The sequence below is a fragment of the Phyllostomus discolor genome, chromosome 1 (assembly GCF_004126475.2).
Source record: "Phyllostomus discolor isolate MPI-MPIP mPhyDis1 chromosome 1, mPhyDis1.pri.v3, whole genome shotgun sequence".
Lineage (NCBI taxonomy): Eukaryota > Metazoa > Chordata > Mammalia > Chiroptera > Phyllostomidae > Phyllostomus > Phyllostomus discolor.
Genome location: NC_040903.2, coordinates 168,401,219 through 168,419,950, shown reverse-complemented (window position 1 = coordinate 168,419,950; position 18,732 = coordinate 168,401,219). Strand labels below are relative to the sequence as shown.

Here is an 18,732-nt window from a genome sequence, read left to right as displayed (position 1 = left end):
GAAACAGTTGATGTGCATAGACAGTTTGGAGATGCAAGAGGAGACCTGCTATGGAAGGTCTAGGTACCTCCCCTTACCATCACCTCCCTTTCTCTGCATGGAAGGTGAGGAAGAGAGGTTCCAGCTTCTCACACCTGCATGTGGTTAACATGTGTAGTCACTGTGTGCCAGGTCTGGTTATAAGGGCCATATATCTTAAATCAATTAATCCTCAGGTCAACTAAATACTGAGGTAAATACTATTTTTAGCTTCATTTACACAGGAGGGAATTCCGAGGCTCAGAGAAGCTAAATAAATTTCTCAAGGTCAAACAGTAAGTGATAGAATTAGTAAAAAAAAAAAAAAAAAAATCAGGCTCCGGAGCCTTTTCTTTTAACTGCCTCTATACTGCCTAAGGAATTATTAGTCCTAACGGAGGATCTCAACAAGGCTGGAGAAATTCAGCATTTCTCTTCACTAGACTTTTAAAATACTTAACTTTTGGTAGGATTCAGGCACAAGTAGTACTTTTCATCTCAAGAGCAAACTGCCTATCTGGGCTCCACAGTGGCTCAGTGTTTTCCATGAAATGGCCTCTGCCCTCCAGTGGAGCAGCACCCGGTGAGTGGTCAGGTTCTCCAGGAGAAGTCTCTGAGATGCCTTTGGCATGCAGATCATTCACTAGGTTTCCCTGCTGAAGGGGAATGGGCATGGGAAATCAAGCTGCAATATAGGCCTGATGGCCTCAGCCAACCACATCTGGCCAGGTGGAGCATATTTGGTCTCGGAGTTGTCTTGTGGGCTGAAAGGGCAGGGCCTTGACACCCTTGCCACCATCAGTGGGTGGATGTGGGACACCCAGGGGAGGGTCTCTTCTTGGGCAAGAGAGCTCTTTTCAGCTGAGGCAGCCTCTGAAGAAGCTAACAGCACTCGTAGTCACTGAGGCAGTGACTCACATCTTGTCCACACAAGTTGAGCACAGGAGCTGTTCCCTTGCCCGTCCAGTAGGTGGGTTTGCTTTGCAGGATCCATTACTGCTGCATACTGCTGTTCCCCGGACTGGCTCTGGCCATTGGCCATCTCAACTGCACATTGTGCAAAACCTCTCTCCGTTTCCTTTCAGGTTGGAAAGCTTATCCAAGAAGCAGCTGGAAGAAGCAATTTGAAGCGAGTAACTCTGGAACTCGGAGGGAAAAGTCCCAATATTATTTTTGCAGATGCCGATTGTAAGTCAACCACAAGTCTCTCACGTGTTCCAGCACACTGTCTTTTGGCACTCTCTCGTATCCCCACTTTTGACAGGACACTAAGAAAAAGATCTTTGAAACTAAGGAACATTCAAGAAGAAGAATATGGACCTTCCTTCTAAGGGGAAAATAGTTTAATATTGGGAAAGAACACATCAATTGGGAACTGAATAGGGTTCGTTTTCTAGGCACTAATAAGTCACTTTAAGTGTGTGATGTTGTAGAATAGGGTAGGAGGAGTGAAGGCTTGGTGAGTGCTCTAAAGGGGAAAGACTGATGCTTTAAGCATCTGAACACCTGACATATAACCTCCCTGCCTAGATTCAAGAAATCGGAAACTTCATAAGTGTGCCTGGTGGATCATTAAAAAAATTCTGCTTTCACTGGCCCTGCCAACATTTTCCCAAACCCACACCCCCTTCTCTGTTTAGTCACTCCAACTCCTTTCTGTAGTTCCCATGACTTCCAGTCAGGCTGACCGCACACTATGGTCAGTTCTGTATGAATAGACCTAAATTGGAGGTGATTACGCCTTGGCAGTAGGACTTTAGGGAGGCTGGAGACAGTAACCTAGGAAACCCCATGTCTCCAGGCAGGATACTGTCTAGTTCACTCTGCACAGGTGTGGTCTCTATGTTTTGAAAAACTTTCCAGGGAATGAAATTCCCACATCTCTTTCAGTCATCCTTTTTCTTCTTCACATCCTGCCAGGCAGAGCCGTTTCCCTGATTTCACCACTGGAGAGAACAGAAAGCAGATTTCCTGGTTTTCAGCCCCAGCTTGGAATCTGCAGAGTTCAGCTTCAGCTTTATACTAGTTGTCAAGAGGATAAGAATTTTTATGCCTAAATTCTCCCAAGGAATAGGTGCCTCATTGACATGACATTGATGGATTGAGTCAGTCAGTCATTTAGCAACTAGCACACACCATACTTATTAATATTATCTTGAAGTATAAGAGATGAAGAAAATGCAAGTTATCATGTGCTATATTATGCAATTCCGTGTGAATATAGAGGAAATTTAATATCTTCAAACAAAAGGCATTGCTGTTATAGTTCAGTTCACCAAAATACTAACATACTAACATACAAAATACTAACAAATACTAACATGTTAAACATAACAGCCACACCCTGGCAGGTGTGGCTCAGTTGGTTAGGTATCGTCTCATAGACTCACAGGTCAGGAGGTCAGTTCCCAGTCAGGGCACATGCCTGGGTTGCAGGTTCAGTACCTGGCTGGGGCGTGTGCGAGAGGCAGCTGATCCATGTTTCTCTCTCACATTGATGTTTCTGTCTCCCCCTATTTCTCCCTCTCTTTCCCTTTCTCTGAATCAATAAAAAAAAAAAAGGAAGGGAGGGAGGAAATAACAGTCAGAAGGCCTTACAGATTAGGGTTGCACATTGGCCATCATAGGCCAAATGCTGGGCATAACTACATTTATATGTCAAAATATCACGCAGTGCTTAAAAATGATACATTAAAATATTGATTTCTGTCTTAAAATTGGAAATCTGGCAGCCATGGGCTTATATATATGCACAGCAACAGCCAAGTGTAGTGGTTTTCCTTCTGAGCCTCCATCACACTGTTTTACTACCTGGCAGATTCACAGCATTACATTATCTGCCCAGCCTCTCTGAATATTGGGGTTTGAGACTCCTGTTACAGGTGACGTGCTCCCATCCTTTTTTTACAGAAGAAGAAAGGGACTCAAAGAAGTGAAGATGTCCAAGTTAACATAGCAAGTAACATCCGGGTCTCGTTAGAACCAGAACTAAGTTGCATTCTCAGCCCTGTTACTCGTGTGCTCTTCAGTGAGCATGACATTGTACCTGGGGCTTTGGAGGGGGCAGAGAGGTGGCCCTCTAGTCAGGCCCCTCCTCGGCTGAAGCAGTGTGAGAACATGGCTGTTTCCTCTTGTAGTGGACTATGCTGTGGAGCAGGCTCACCAGGGTGTGTTCTTCAACCAAGGCCAGTGCTGCACTGCAGGGTCTCGCATCTTTGTGGAGGAGTCCATCTACGAGGAGTTCGTGAGAAGAAGCGTGGAGCGGGCCAAGAGACGCATAGTGGGGAGTCCCTTTGACCCCACCACTGAGCAGGGACCCCAGGTAGAGAAATCACAAACATTTCCTTTCTTTATTTAATCCCTGGTGAGCACAGAAAGTGGACACTCAAGTGGGAGCCAGCAAAGCACCACCTTTCTTTTCCCCACTGCCTCCTTACTCCTCTACGTCACTGGAAGTGTAGCCAGTGAGGCATTGCTTATGTCTTATGATTCTTTTTTCATTTCTAAATTTTATTTCTGAAAAACTAAAGGATTAGGGTTACCTTAGGATACTCTGAATTTGGGGGGTAAGTTGGAGTCTCTCAGCTCGAAACAAAGACCTAGTCATCACAGGGTGGATCTTGACATTAGCGGCCAGTCACTGCTGCAACCACTGGGCCTCAGACATCCCTGCAGATGCCATGGTCAGGGAGGTGGGCCCTCTCACCCCCAGAAGCCAGTCATTCTTTTTCCAGCTGCAGAGGATCCTCTCCACCACACCAGGCCACCTGGGAGATTGTTTGTAGATTGTGAACGTGTAGGCCATGAAGGTCTGGCTGTCTACCTCCCTGTGCTGTACGGTTGTCTCTTACTCGGTGCTTCATGCACTGTGGGGGGTGGGGAGGCTACGAAAGTCCCCTCGGCCTGCGCTCTTCAGCACTGCAGGTTCTCCACAGTCATCAGGGCATATTTCCAGAAGGCGTGCTGGTTTAAAACTGTAGAGGGAATCTGAGAATCTGAGAATGTTTAAAGGAATACGTGGACCAGATCTCATCTGGATCCCTAGAGCCTGGGTTTTTCTAATGAGAAACAACAACACTGCCTAAGTTTTGGGGCCATTTGAGAGAAGATTGACATTCTCGCTGAGCATTTCAAATTCAGGTGAATGTAAGGTTTTATATTATTTACCATAATCATTGGGTGATAAACCTATAACTTTTGGAAAGAAGATGGACCTTATTTCATGGAGTAGGAAGCTAGCCCCCACTCTTTAAACTTAGCCCTTTCCTCTAAAAGTGTAATAGTTCTATTAAAAATTTACCTCGACAGGATGTGATGTATGTACCATATAAAGAGGTGGTGTATTAGCTCATCTGTTGCTTTCATCCTTTTAGTATCCGTACAACTTGTAAAACTCTTCATTTGGCTATAGAAGTCAGTTTTTCCCCACAGAGAGAATAATCAGTTCACTAATATCTCCATCATTTAGAAATGTTTAAATCTTAAACTGGTATTTTTCACTTAGAGAACTGTTCATTTATTGGGACTCTTGGTATATTAGTTTGAATCATACAGAATTGCCATTTTTCATGGATCAAAAATATTTAAGTAACAGTATCCCATATGATTTGCCTAGGTATGATGAAGCTTTGAAAAAAATCACAAATGATTCTTGAGAACATGCTTATTTCCTTTTTCATAGAAGGTTTTACTTGGAGTCATTAGATAATTTTTTCTGTAGATTGATAAGAAACAGTACAACAAGATCCTGGAACTCATCCAGAGTGGTGTGGCTGAGGGCGCCAAGCTGGAGTGTGGTGGCAAAGGGCTGGGCCGGAAAGGGTTTTTCATCGAACCCACTGTGTTCTCCAACGTCACTGATGACATGCGCATTGCCAAGGAGGAGGTATCAAATACAGGGTCCTAACAGAAGCCACATTTTCTTGGGATGGTTTTTGGAGCATTTCTAGTAAATGATATCAGAGTTAAAATGATTTCTATTTTGAGTGCATTGTACTATAGCAATAAACATGGCTATGGAAAACTTTGTTTCAAGAAACAAGTTGAAAAGGAAGGAAAGCTGGGTGTCACGCTGATTGCAATTGTTATTAGCCAACAGAACCATCAGAATAGGCAGTCGGTGGGTCACTGGGCTGTTACCCAGGACAGAAAAAACGTGCTGTCATCTTCGTGTTCATGCAGGCGGGGGGTGGTGCTGATGAGCCTGCAGCAGGAATCGTCTTTCCCGTCCTGCCTGGGGCTCATGGGCATGCAGCTGCAGTGCACCCAGTGGAATTAATGGATGGCTGGGAGGCTGGGCTGTAGGGTATTAAACCCAAAGGATAGACTCCCATGTAATCTTATTCTGGGAAAGTTTGGGATATTTGACAGTTTTGTGCTGCTAAACTTAAACATTATTTACATAACAAAGGCAGAGAACACATGCTTTGAAATGTGGAAAGCAGGTGAAGGAATGGCAAAGCGACCATATCGATCAAACTACTTTGTTACAGATCTTTGGCCCCGTTCAGGAAATTCTGAGGTTTAAGACTATGGATGAAGTTATCGAAAGAGCCAATAACTCTGACTTTGGACTCGTGGCTGCCGTCTTTACCAATGACATCAACAAGGCCCTCACAGTGTCTTCTGCCATGCAGGCTGGGACTGTTTGGTAAGATCAGCCTGGGCCATTGTTCTGGTCATAACACATTCCACGGGTGGTGTCGGGGCCTCGTAATTCTCCAGAGCCTCAGTGAAATACACACGTGTCCTCTGGAAGGACGGGGAAGACCAAAAGCAACCAGACCTCACCCTGAGGGGTGATGCAGTCTTCACTGGCCAGATAAGGAAATCAAAGTAAATCTTAAATTATAAATTTTTCATCTGGAAAAAAGGAAATAAAACTAAAACTTACAAAAGGTATCATGCCTGTGGGATTATTTCTGTGCAAGCAGAATTCACACTAACAGCAGTACTGTTTTCATCTTTCAGGATCAATTGTTACAATGCCTTAAATGCCCAGAGCCCTTTTGGGGGATTCAAAATGTCTGGAAATGGAAGAGAAATGTAAGTGTCCAAAGCTGCTGGTGAAACAGGGATTGTGAACAGTAGCACAAAGGAGTACTTTCATTCTTTTACTCATTCATTCATTAAACAAACATTCGTACACCATCGTAAGCTAAGCACTGTGCTGCACGTTACAAAAAATGAACAACAAACACAATTCTTTTACCTTAGGTGGGAATGGAGAAAAATTAATGTACCAATAATCCTATAAAATAAGGGCTGCTAGAAAGGTATGTCAAAACATCTTGTAAGGAGGCAAAACCAATTAATTTTGCCTGATGGGGTCAGAGAAGACTTCACAGAGAAAATAACATACCAGTTTTTTTTTAAATCAGTTAGATTTTTTTAAAAAGATTTATTTATTTATTTTTTAGAGAGGGGAAGGGAGGGAGAAAGAGAGAGAGAGAAACATCAATGTGTGGTTGGCTCCCATTTGGCCCCCAATGGGGACCTGGCCCGCAACCCAGGCATGTGCCCTGACTGGGAATTGAACCTGAGATGCTTTGGTTCTCAGCCCACGCTCAATCCACTGAGCTATGCCAGCCAGGGCACATACCAGTTTTTTAGGAGCAGGCATTCTAGGCAGAGAGAATAGCAAGAACAAAGGCATGAAGGAACCACAAATATAGAATAGTCAGGAACAAAGGAGAGTTTGGTGTGCTTAAAACACTGGTTACCAACTGCTAGCCCAGGGACAAAGCTGGCCTGCAGAAATGTTATGTTTTGACTCAATTTAAAAGTTTTTACCTGCCATTCAGGAATGAGGAGGCTCTAAATAAAATCCAGATCCCCTGCTCATTTTCATCCCCCTATAGCAGACCTGCTGCTGTGTGAGCCCTGCAGTTCATCTTTTCCCCACCCTTCCTGTTGGTTTTGGGACTTGAATAGTGGTTGTCATTTATTTATACATACGTGATTCACTCAGGTCACTTGCTTAGCACCTATAGGTTCTCTGAGTCTGGGAATGCAGCATTAGGCCATAGGATGAATGAGGGGCTTAAACCCAATATCAAAAGGCTTTAAGGGGCATCCTGTGGGAGCTGAGGAGATCCCAGAGATTTTAAGGCCGAGATTTCTGGTACCTAGAGGATGTTTTGGCAGAGATTATAGGAGGAAGACCCAGTAGAAGGAATTTGCAATAATAATTAATGATACCATTAATTAAATGCCTGATCTGTTTTTTGCTTTATGCTAACTTCTCTCCTAACATCGTGTGACTTGATTTTCACAGTGATACTATAGGATAAGTACTTATCTTTATATTACACATAGTTCAGAGGAAGACCTAAGGGTTAAAAGGGTTATGTAGTTTGCCTAAGTCATGCAGCCTGTAAATGGCAGATCTGAGATTTTAACCTAGGTTTCAGTGGCTCCAAATGTACTTGGTTCCCATAATACCCAACCAAGGAAGCGTGGGGGCCAGGCATGAGGATGCTACAGGGACAGGATTGGGCAGGGTCCTGTGATGGGACCCTGAAAGGGCCTGAAAAATGGGACTGTGGCAGAGGAAATCTAGACTCAAGAGGGAGTTTATTTTCAGGCTTCAATATAAATGGATTTTTTGAGTGGCACTCAAAGGATTAATGATCCTTTCAGTGCAGCTGGGCTCTTCTGGAGCCGACACCCACCTGCCCAATCCCTAAAAAATTTTTTTCTTTATTTTGAAAGGAGCTGGATCTGTTTTCTAAATCTTGTGACTCACAAAAGGAAACGTATTCCATGCCCTTTCCTTCTGCCATTACGGAATGCATTTTTTTTAGAGCAAATGCTTAGTTTACAATCAATCTGCTCACAAGTCTTGAGCATATGCTGTGTGGAAAGCAGAACGCTTGGTCTGCGGGGAAGGTACAGCTCATTTAGGTACTTAACATGTTGTTGGGTAAGTGAAATATACAACATTGAAAGAATCAGGAAACTTCCAAGAAAGACCATTAAGTGATAGAGAAGTTTGAGAATGGGAGAGATTACTGTGAGCTGGAGAAGTCCAGGAAACCTTGAGATATGATCTCATGTAGGGACTGGAATTGGCCTTTAAAAGAGAGGAACATTTAGGTAGATGGAGAGAGGGAAATATTTTTTCAGGGTTGGTGGGCAGAGCAAGGTGGCAGTGTGAGAGGAGTAAAGGCATTGTGGGAGAAATAAGTGTGGTTTTGGAGGGAAACCCATGCAGTGAACCCATAAGACTAACACGGAGGGTTTACATGCTTTAGGTACTTTAGCTGGTCATTTCTAGCCTCTACCCATTAAACCATAAAGTAAGAGTAGCTTTGGGGCAAAGAGCAGAATACCTAGAATCACGCTGCTCAGATGTGTATCCTGGCTGTAACCTTTGTACCTGTGCAGCTTTGGGCAAATTACTTAACCTCACTAAACCTCAGTTTCCTTATCTATAAAGTCGGAATAATTATAGTACCTACCTCAAGGGGTTGGTGTGAAGGTTAAATGTTAGAATTAAGTGTGCAAACATCCCACAGAGCATCTGGCAAGCCTTCAGGAAGTTAGCTGCGTCATCATTATTGATCAAATGCTGTAGATGAGTGTTATGTAGGTGATCCTCATAATGTTTGTTTTTCTTAACAAACATATTACTTTGGAAGTATGGCAGAATTTTTTCTAAATTCCAGCTTGTATCGCCAACTTCTGTTCTGTCTCTGGTAATGCCAGGGAGAAACTGCTCTTGCTTGGACCTCTGCTTCTGCCCTTCAGTACCTCTCACCTGCTTTACAGCCAGAACCAATCTGGATCCTATTTGCTCAGTTATTGGTATTCCTCAGCTTTTATAAAGTCTTCATATACTCCAGGTATCTCTTCTTAACTGGCACATGGCCTTACTTTTCTTCTCCTTGTCACGCTGCATTCACCTTGTCATTTCATTTCCTGCCACTGTGCTTGTGCTCCCCCGTCTCTGGGTCGGAGCAAGCGCTGGTTCCGGAAGTGCTGCTCACATCAACCTCCCTGTTACAGACCACTCACGGGGTGAGTCATGGGCATGAAATATACTTGTAACAGATAAGCACTGGTTGATGGCTCCTAATCCCAGGCTTGCTCTGGTCCTTGATCATAGTCAAGCCTCCTGCCAGGATTCAGGCTGTGACATAGTCCAAGTCTAGCCTGTGCCTGTCAGAAACATTCCCCTCATCTAGGAAGATGGCCCAGGAGACCGTTGGCTGTGTCAAAACCACCCAGAACAGTGGCCCAAGATGATGAAAAGTAGCCTCTTGTCTTGTAGGTGCTGTGGTGAGTTGGCCTTCCCAGGGCAGTTAAAACATAACCAGGAAACAGAGACTCACTTCATCTTGTCTAAGTTGGATGCTTCTTTGTCCTCACTTGCCCCCAAACATGTTTTCTCTTCCTTAGCTGACCTGGAGTGGCAGAAAACGCTTCACATAAAGAACCTGCCTTATCTTGGCCCCCACCCTTCCTTCTCATTTAATACAATCCTAGAAACTCCCTTTAACCCAGCATGTAGAAGGAGTTGTTTCTCTTGTGGCCTACAGACTCCATGCAGCTTTAGTCCGTGACATCTCCTTGCCCACCTCTAAGGAACAGGGACAGGAAATAGCACTTTCTGGAAACAAGCTCCACAGAGGGTTGGGGAGCCTCTGAGTTCCCCGCCACAGACAGCTTGTGGAGAGGGCTGCCTTCTACAGGTTACCTGATGGGCTGGCCTCCAACTCCTGGGGTCAGAGACCTGGGCTGCGTTTCTCTCAGTTCTACCTGTTCAGCTAATTCCATCTGGTTCACTTGTCCCATCCTTTTCCTTCCTCATTTAGGTTCCCCTGAGCCCAAGCTATAAAATATATGTCACAATCAAGGGAATAGAAAGAAAGCTGTGAACCCCAGCATTTAAAAATGAAGGACACAAGCTTTGAAGATGAAAAGCATTATTAGGATACTCTAAATAAGGGCATCTCAAGTTCACGGGTGTACTCACATATGTATTGTGCATATGTGCTCGTGCGTGGTACGCACTGCACAGAAAGTCTCCTGCGGTCTGGGGGAGGGGTTTGCTAAGCGTGCCTATCTGGGGACCCACTCTCAGAGGTTCTGATTTAGCAGACCTGGGCTAGAGCCCAGGACCTGCATTTTTTAACAAGTCTCTGGAACCATTCTGATGCAGGTGGTCTGGGGACCCTGCTCTGAGAAATGCTGCTGTGAGCCAAAGAAAAAGGCAGGGAAATACACACCCTCAGCAGAAATCCCTGTTTGTTTAGTAAGTGAGTGTGACTGATTTCCTTAAATGGCTGGCTGAGAGACACCACAATCTAACACCTTACCTTATCTGTAGGTAAGCCAGGTTTGGGTCATCTTAAGGAATATAACTTAGCCTGGCTGAGAAACATGAATACAGACTTCTAAGTGTACCTGTGTCCAGCTATGAAGGTGCCCACACGAAGACATTGGGACACCTTAATAATAATACATCTGCCTTTTAGGTGGTAGTGGAGTTCCTCTTTGTGGAACTGGATGTGCTATAGAATTTAATTGGATTAACTAGAAATTAAGTAGATCTGGAAGAAAGACCTTGGAATGAGATGGCAAGATGGCTGAAGCCTGAACTTCAGGCCTTCAGAGACCTTACAGCAATGTTTCTCAAAGGGCGAGCCGGCCGACATCTGGGTCACAATCTCATGGGTTCCTCCTGGACCTAGTGAAACCGAATCTTGGTGGGGTGTTCAGGAATCTACCCCTGAAGCAAGCTTCATGGGTGTCACTTAGGCATGCTGAAGTTCAGGAATGCTGCCTGAGAGGTGCGGGGGTACCACGAGGATGGGGGTGACTTTGCTGGAGTCAGGCAGTCCATGAACGGCAGAGCCGAGGTGCCACTCCTGTCTGCCAACGCACCCCCTGCCCCCCCACCCCACTCCAGTGTTCTTTCTGCTCTGTGTCCATTGCCCTGGGACCTCTCACTGGCTTTCTCTGATGCCCCGGGTGCTTGGGCAGTGTTTTTTTCTGTGGTGCATTTGAGTCCACTCCTGTCTCAGAGCAGGCCGCGATGGCAGATGCCTGCCTGGGACCCCCGCTGGGAGCACCTCCAGTCCAGCAGGGGTCCCCTTGCTTTGCTCACCCAAAGATGCCAGGACCCAACAGTCACACTTAGAAGTGACCCTACCGGCTTTCTGTGGACTCGTGTCTGCTTTCTGTAGACTTCTGGCCCTGTAGAGTCCTTACACTTCTCACAACCTAGCCGGAGATCTGAGCAGGAGGAAAGTGGTTCAGGGTCTGCCCCAAGTGTGAGCACAAGCCAGGAAACAAGAAGGGAGTAACCTTGTTTCAAACAGGAGGCAGATGGTATCCGTGATGAAGAGACACGTTCAGAATTGCCCAAGGGCAGGAAAAAGTGCGGAGAGAGCCAGAGCTGAGCCGGTGATAAACTCAGAGCCTGGATAGAGCTAATGAGGAAACCGAATACCAAGTGACGTAATCCCAAATTCATTCCTCTCATTCCTGTAAACAAAGTGGCCAATGCAGATGAAAGAGCAGCACGCTTGTCCCAGTCGCTCCTTGGCTACCCTCTGATGTCCTGGCAGCCGCAGGCATGTCAACTCAGGTGCCCTTGGTGCTCAGAGGACCTGCTGGCAAAGGACTGGAGCCTTGTGCAGGGATGCAGGGATTCCTGGAAGGAAGCGGAAGGAATCCTTTACAGCAGGCCTGCACGGCAAAGCCCAGTGCCAGTAACTTCCTATCCTTTATATAGTACTGTTTTTAAAGACAGCCTTTCTTAATCCTTTCTTATTCAAAAACATCCTTAAGTGCTCTTTTTTCCTCGCAGAGGCGGTTAAGTCAACAGGGTGGAACTAAGGAAGTGGGGATGGGAAGAAGCCTCTCTCCCTCCCTCCCTTGCACAGTTGTCAAGTGCCCTCTGTGAGCCTGACACTGCAGGTTGTGCACGAGGTTTGGTGGGGGGCAGAAAGCTTGGGCAGTGAGATTCAAGTCCATGGGGGAGACAAGATGGTCAGACAGCCCCCGGTGTGACAGGCGGTGGTGGAAGTGGGTCCACAGTGCTCTGCAAACACAGAGAAGGGGGAGCTGCTTCAGGAAAAGCTTCATAGAAGTGTGACTTTACAAACACTAGAAGGGGAAATAAATTCAAGTATTTTAAAGAACAGATAGTGCATACTTGATTTTACAGTGAAGTAGAGAAACAGGAAAGAGCAATTAAAGAGAGGTAAAAATGAAAGGGCCTAGGGAAGAAAAAATGGCGAAAAAGAGCATCATAGCCACAGGGTTTTAGTGCATCCCAGCATCTTCAAAGCAGTGGTTGGAAAACGCGTGAGATGTCCCGAGGGCTGGGAAGGGCTGCCCCAGTCTCCTGTAGCCACCTAGACAGGTGACCCAGCTCCCAGCCCCTCTGTCTCAGCCCAACTGCCTGCAGGCTCCTTAGAGGCTGGGACCAATTATTTAGTTTCTCCTTTGCCCAACCCAGAACAGTGCTGCCCCATAGTAATAGCTCAATTATGTTTGTTTACTAAATGAATGACAATTCTTGATCTATAAGCAAGATCCCTGAGGCCTCTGAGAGCCAGGAAGGGCAGTGGCCAAAGGAGAGTCTGGGGTAGGGAGTGGGGAGGGCAGATCACTGGCATTTCCCAATTCTTTTTTTGTCATTTATTTTGATTACTATGAGTGCTGTGGACAGTTGTTTATTCAGGATTGTTTTTAAGGCATTTCAGGTGATTTCTGCTCTTGTGAGGTAGGCTTTTCAGTATTCATTTTCATGTATTCAATCTAAGGATCAATGAAAAGGAATTTCAAATCCCAAACCAAGAGGCCCATAGCCTGGGAATCTCACGATTTTCTCTGAGTGGACCAGCTCTCCGGCAGAGCACAAGGTGTCGTGGGTGTTGGGGGCAGGACCCGTTCGTGAAGAGGAGAGCACACACGGCCCTGAGGAGCCAGTGCACCTGGGGTGGGACCTCAGCCTGCTGTGCGAGGTCAGGATCTGTCGTTCACTGCGGTGCCCACTCCGGCACAGCCAGGGTCTCCGGGTGACTGCTGGCCTAGGCAAACCTCCAGGCCTGTTTCTCTGAGTAGGTGGGATTTGTGGCCTTTCTGTGCAATATTGTAAAGAAAAATCATCTTTTATGTTTAAGAAACAGTGACTGCTCATAAGATAACAGCTTTTCCAGCCCCTCAGATGAAGGTGGGGCTTCCATTAGGGATTTTTACATGAACCCACAGGACCTGCACCTTCTGGGACTCTTACCATCGCCCAGGTCAGACCGTTTGGGCCTGTGGTGTCTGACACTGCCCATTTCTGCTTTTCAGGGGAGAATTCGGTTTGCGGGAGTACTCTGAAGTGAAGACTGTGACGGTGAAGATCCCCCAGAAGAATTCCTAAGGAGGCCAGAAGGAAGGAGAAGGCCTGCCTGCACGACCCTCCCTCTCTGCTTTCCCTGTGGGGCCCAGCTCTCAGGAATCCAAAGTTGACACTCAGTCTTTATTTAAAGATTCAGATGATGACGTGTAGGCCAGGCCAGTCACTGCATAGCTCAAGCAAACCAGCGGGCACGGTTTCTTGGCACTCTGTAAGGGATCACCTTATTGACACCAAATATTGGGATGGAAGGAAGGGGTAAGGCACACCCAGTACTCTTTCTGCAGTGGCGCTGAGTCAGAGAGCTGTGCTGTCTGATGCCTTTTGTCACAGAAAACTTTCTGGTGAGAAAGGTAGCCTTTCCATTGTCTTCATTTCCCCCTTCCAGGCTTTCCCTTCTCATCCTCTGCTCCCCCAAGGAGACCTCGGCTGAGCTCATTTGGGGCAGATGTTTGGGCCGGGAACAATTTTCCAAGGTTTTGCAGCCAAATTACCGTTTCATGTTATCCATTTCTTCAAAGCAAAACATGAAATGGTTTTAGTTAGATGCAGGCCAGACTGAAAGTGCCAGAAGCTGGTACACTGCAGATATACTAGGAAGTAACTAAGAACTTAGGATACTCCGGACCCAATCTGGTTTTCTTACATCCATGAATAATATGAGTGAAAGATCAGGAAGATGGAGCTGCAGAGATCATGTGTAGTTCACAGCTTCCGAGTTTGCGGCGTGTTCGGAGGTGTGCGCATGCGCGGGCGTTTAATTCCTGCCTGGCTGTTGCAGAATAAGTCAGGGGGGTGGGTTGTTTTTACAGATTAATGAGGTCTTTTCCAAAGCTTATCTTTAAAATCAACCAAAAAAACAATCTGAGTAAGCTTGAGAATTTGGAAGAAGGTAATGCTGTGTGCCTTGCAGAAATAACTTTGTTTCCAATACTCTTTGACAATTTTTAACTAAGTGATCTCTGCAGTTGGATCTACAGCTTCATCCCCACCCGTCCCTGCTGCACCAACATCTGCTACTCCCAGTGCTATGGGTGTTTCTTTGGCCTATCATACTTTAAAATGCCCTAATTCCACTGGCAGTAATCTTGGAAAATCTGGCCAAGCTCGGAGGTTTTCATTTACATTTGCATAGTTCCAGTGTGCCACAATTGCCACGCCATGCCAGAGCTGCTCTGCCACATGCGGTGGCTTCCCGGCACACCCATCTTGTCTCCGCCCTCCCGAGGGGAGGTGAGAAGCAGGCTGGCTCCCTTTCCTCCCAGCCACACACCCCTCTTCTTCCCAGTGAACCCGCCAGTGTGATGTGAGCAGGGTCAGCTGTCTTTCCCTGCTCCCTCTATCCAGCTGCTGAATCCAATCCGGTCTCTCACCAAAATGAAGGTCATTTATTTAAAAGTGCCAAACCTAAGCTAGAGGGTATGGAAGATGGGCAACACGTATGTAGCCTTCTGTATTTAACTATTTTCTGCTTTCTAACCACACCGGTTGTCTGTTTCTAACTTTCGTCTATTCACGACGTTTTGAAGGAATCTCCCCTCACTGTTACTTACAGACGACAGTGCGTCCAGTGGCCTGATGCCTTGAGAGATGCCACATTTCTGATGTTTTCCATGTGAATGTCATGCTGTCCCCTTATAGCGTGTGTCCAAGTGAACATATCCATTAACCAGCTAGTTACCTTCAAACTGCAATATAGAATGTGAAAATGAAGATTTATTTCTTTTAATTTACTTAAAAAGAAACCTCTGTGCTAGCAATAAAGCATTTATATTGTGTACTCCTTGGGAATGTTTGGCTGTGTTTCTGAGTCCTCGTGTCGTACCAAGCACATCCAAGCCCTTCTCTCAGTGCTGGGTGTTCAGCTGTGTTGCCCTCTCTGGTGAGTGAGCACAAGCCTGGGAGGGTGTTCTTACAGAGCGCAGTAAGGTGGACAAGACCCTTATTTTCTGACCCTGTTTAAAAACTATGTATGCATACAGTTTTATAACCATCAATGAAACACCTGAAATGACCATTTTCACCTCAAAATAACCTCCACAAAAGCCACACTGTAGAGGAGTTTGGGAGGCCCGCTTCTCACAAATAGCAGCTACATGATGAGAGCGTGCGTTGCTGATGGCATTTCGCAGTAGCTTCATTTTTATTTACCAAAACAAAATGAAGTCAAAGCTGCCAACCTGATGCATTATTTTGGCTGTAATATTTAGCTGTAAAGAGGAAGCTACGGGGTGGCTGCACGACCAGCTATAGCTTATTTGCTCCCACAGTATTCTCAGAGTTGAGCTTTTGGAGAGTGGTGTCCACCCTCTAGACCTGTACATCCCCTTCTTCCAACCCTTGGAGTCTCCACCCAGGTCCTGTCCAGTGAGACAAAAACAAAAACTGATGACTTGGCCACAGAGGAAACTGGACATGGAGACACATGTTCCTGAGCACTGGGACTCAGCACTCTGACTGCCACGTTGCGTGCCTCCGGGGAGCAGATGATGTGAGTGTGGGGGGTGGTCCCCGGGCTGCTGGGTGCAGCTCACTATGTGAGAGGTGGACTTCCTGTGGACTTCCCTCACACTCAATAATAAAGGGAGAAGGAGATGGGTACACACTACTCATTTAGAGGTCCTCTAGATAGGTGGCTGTGTAGAGCTTATCTGTAGCAGGAATTAGAATAAGGTAGAGATACTTTGTTCCTCAAAGCACAAATCTCCTCAGACTTTATCCCCTTATGATTCTGACATGAAGGAAAATGAAGGCAGCATTACAAACATCATTAATGAAATACAGAGACACTCACTGGTCACTTGTCATCAACACTACATATTTAACCCGAGACTTCCATTGCACCTTTTCTCCCAAACACGCTCAGTGCACTCGTATTGATGATTTCATTCTTTTTCATGACTTTAGCTAATAAAGGGAAAGAATATTATAATGTAGGACTAAAGAAAAGAAAGAGAATCTACTGGTCTGTGTAATAAAACAGAAAGCACCCAAGAAAAGAGAACGAAGAGAAATTAGTAGAAGAGGTTGGTTTTGAACTGGAAGAAATGTGATTTCAATAGGCCAGGGAGCAAGAAGAAGGCATTTCAGGTAGAAAGGAGTAAGCTGAAAAGCTACAGAGGTGAGGCCAAGGCACCCTTATGTGATTGTGAGGAGACAGACTGGCCGGCACAGGCATCCTGAGCCGGCAGTTGGTCAGCTTGCAGAGGACCGTGGGGGTCAGCTGCTGGTCCATGTCCGTGTGGTAGAAAACAGGGCATCTCCAGTGATTTATGAGCTGGAGAGTGAAGCAGTGGCCGGAGCACCCTGGTGTGGAGCAGAGCAGATAGAAAGAGAAACAAACTGATTATGAGTTTGGTGTAATACTTGCTTGGGCTGTGGGGATGGAGAAGAAGGAAACAAACCAGGAGAGAAATCGCCGGACCTTGATGAATGAGTATGAAAAGATGAAAACTAAATGAGCGAGCATTCGAGTCCAGCTGAGGAAAGAGATGGCAGTGCCACTGCCACAGAAGTTGCAATGTGGAACAAAGTTTTGAGGAAAGATTGTCACCTTCAGGCTTTGGACATGTGAATCTGAGGACGGTAAAGAGATCCCCAGAGAGAAATCGCCAGCAGGCATCCAGAGATAGGGGATTGGAACCAGGCCCAGTGGACAGGGCTATGGCGTGAGCAGGAAAGGGATGGCTCAGTGCAAGACTAAAGCCAAAACCAGGGCCAAGGAGAAGGATCTGAGAAAGACAGATGGAGGCTGTGGCGTGAGAAATAGGAGGAAGTCACGTCAGCTGAGCCCCACTGAAACCCAGGGGAGAGCTCTCAGGAGGGCAGGCAGCAAGAGGTGGAGAGAGCAAGGATGATCCGGAAGACTCCGCATTAGGAGACTCTCAGTTTGCTCAGTTATGAAGTAGAGGCTGCCGGTGTCTGTTGGCTGAGGGAGGTGCCAGCAGCCACTGCCACGAGTGTGCTTTAGCCATGAGCGAGGAGGCCTTTCACAGGGCTGCACCATCTCAGCAACAGCCGCCCCAGAGCCATAGTGCAGATGCCTCCGCAATACGCCAGTACTCACCTCAGAGCCCCACGGAAAGAAAGGACATGAACCCACAATTAATGCATGCCACGTTATGTTAGAAGAAACTAGAGCCGGATTAGCTGGCTGAGGTCAGGGAGGAGGAAGCTGGCTCTGGAATAAGTGTCAAAGAGTAAGTAGAATTCAGAAGGTGTAAAGAGGAGAGAGAGTGAGACTTCTGGGGAAAAAAAATCTTTACACAGAATTTGTTCATGCCGTGTGGGCTGCCTTCTTGGCTGGGGAAGGGGTGCAGCTGCAATCAGAACAGAAGTGCTTATTGCCAGTAATATGTATTTATATAGTCATTTACTGCTTTTCTAGGGTTATTTCTTTTGGTTGACTGATATCCCAGAAATATTTAAAGCCAGTCACAGGAATGCTTAACATATAACAGGGACAATACAAACAATGAAATTATATGAATTAAAAGTGGAGTTTTTTTAAAAAAGAACAAAGTTTGCAAACTAATGCAGCTAGAATGAGGCTGAAACACACATTCCACAAAGTTCCATCACTCTTCTTATCCGATGAGGGAAGAGCAGATCAGTGATCCTAAGAAAGTAACTTCCCTCCTGCCTTTGCTTCGTGTCCCCTCCCCTCCCTCCACAAATGTTCAGTGTGCAGGTGCTGCCACAGGTGCTGGGGATACAGGTGCTGAGAGCCAGGCGCAGCTCCCTCCCTCGTAAAGCTTGGAGCTTAATGTGATCACTCACAGCCAAGAGTCGGGGGCTTTCTTTGCTGTCTCACCGTAAAACGCCTCACCAGGCACTGACATGCAGTTTATGGAAGAATAACACAGAACCTTTCCCACGTCCTCTCAGTTGGTAATCCAGAAGAAATGACTTCACCCACGGAAGTAGCTGACTAGCAGTGTGGCACAGTGACAAGCATGCTGCATCAGGGGGTCAGAAAAGTGATCAGGAGTCCTCACTTAGAGCCCCTCACCGGCCATTTACAAGTCGTGGGTCTTGGGTTAGTTACTTAACTTCCATGGGCCTCCGCTTCCTCCATGGGGTCATGATGCTCGTTCCTGCCCTGCCTGCCTCACAAAGTTGTGTGAGGATTAATTCACATCGTGGTCCACAGATTTCTTCAGCTGGTCTGAGACATCGTGCTGCACACACTCAGCTTTAGACAACTACGAAAAATAAAAACAAAATGATCCTGTTGCTTTGCTGGTCAGTCTGTAGGACATGAGAATTCATTGTTTCTCCCCCAGCTTTGAGGCTGTCAGGTAGACCCTGACTCTTCAGCCTAGGTTTCCTGTGGGTTCCCAGTGAGGTGG

General features: G+C 46.2%; 1 protein-coding gene across 1 annotated transcript in view; it reads left to right on the top strand.

The window, feature by feature from the left end:
* ALDH1A2 (aldehyde dehydrogenase 1 family member A2) overlaps positions 1–15,161 on the top strand; it is a 100,048-nt gene extending 84,887 nt beyond the window's left edge. Inside the window, exons 8-13 of the mRNA XM_028507468.2 lie at positions 1,104–1,206; positions 3,156–3,340; positions 4,739–4,903; positions 5,511–5,668; positions 5,989–6,063; positions 13,333–15,161. Of these exons, the coding sequence (XP_028363269.1) occupies positions 1,104–1,206; positions 3,156–3,340; positions 4,739–4,903; positions 5,511–5,668; positions 5,989–6,063; positions 13,333–13,405 (759 nt within the window). The 3' untranslated portion in view covers positions 13,406–15,161. The remainder of the gene's footprint in view (positions 1–1,103; positions 1,207–3,155; positions 3,341–4,738; positions 4,904–5,510; positions 5,669–5,988; positions 6,064–13,332) is intronic.
* Positions 15,162–18,732: the final 3,571 nt, after the last annotated feature.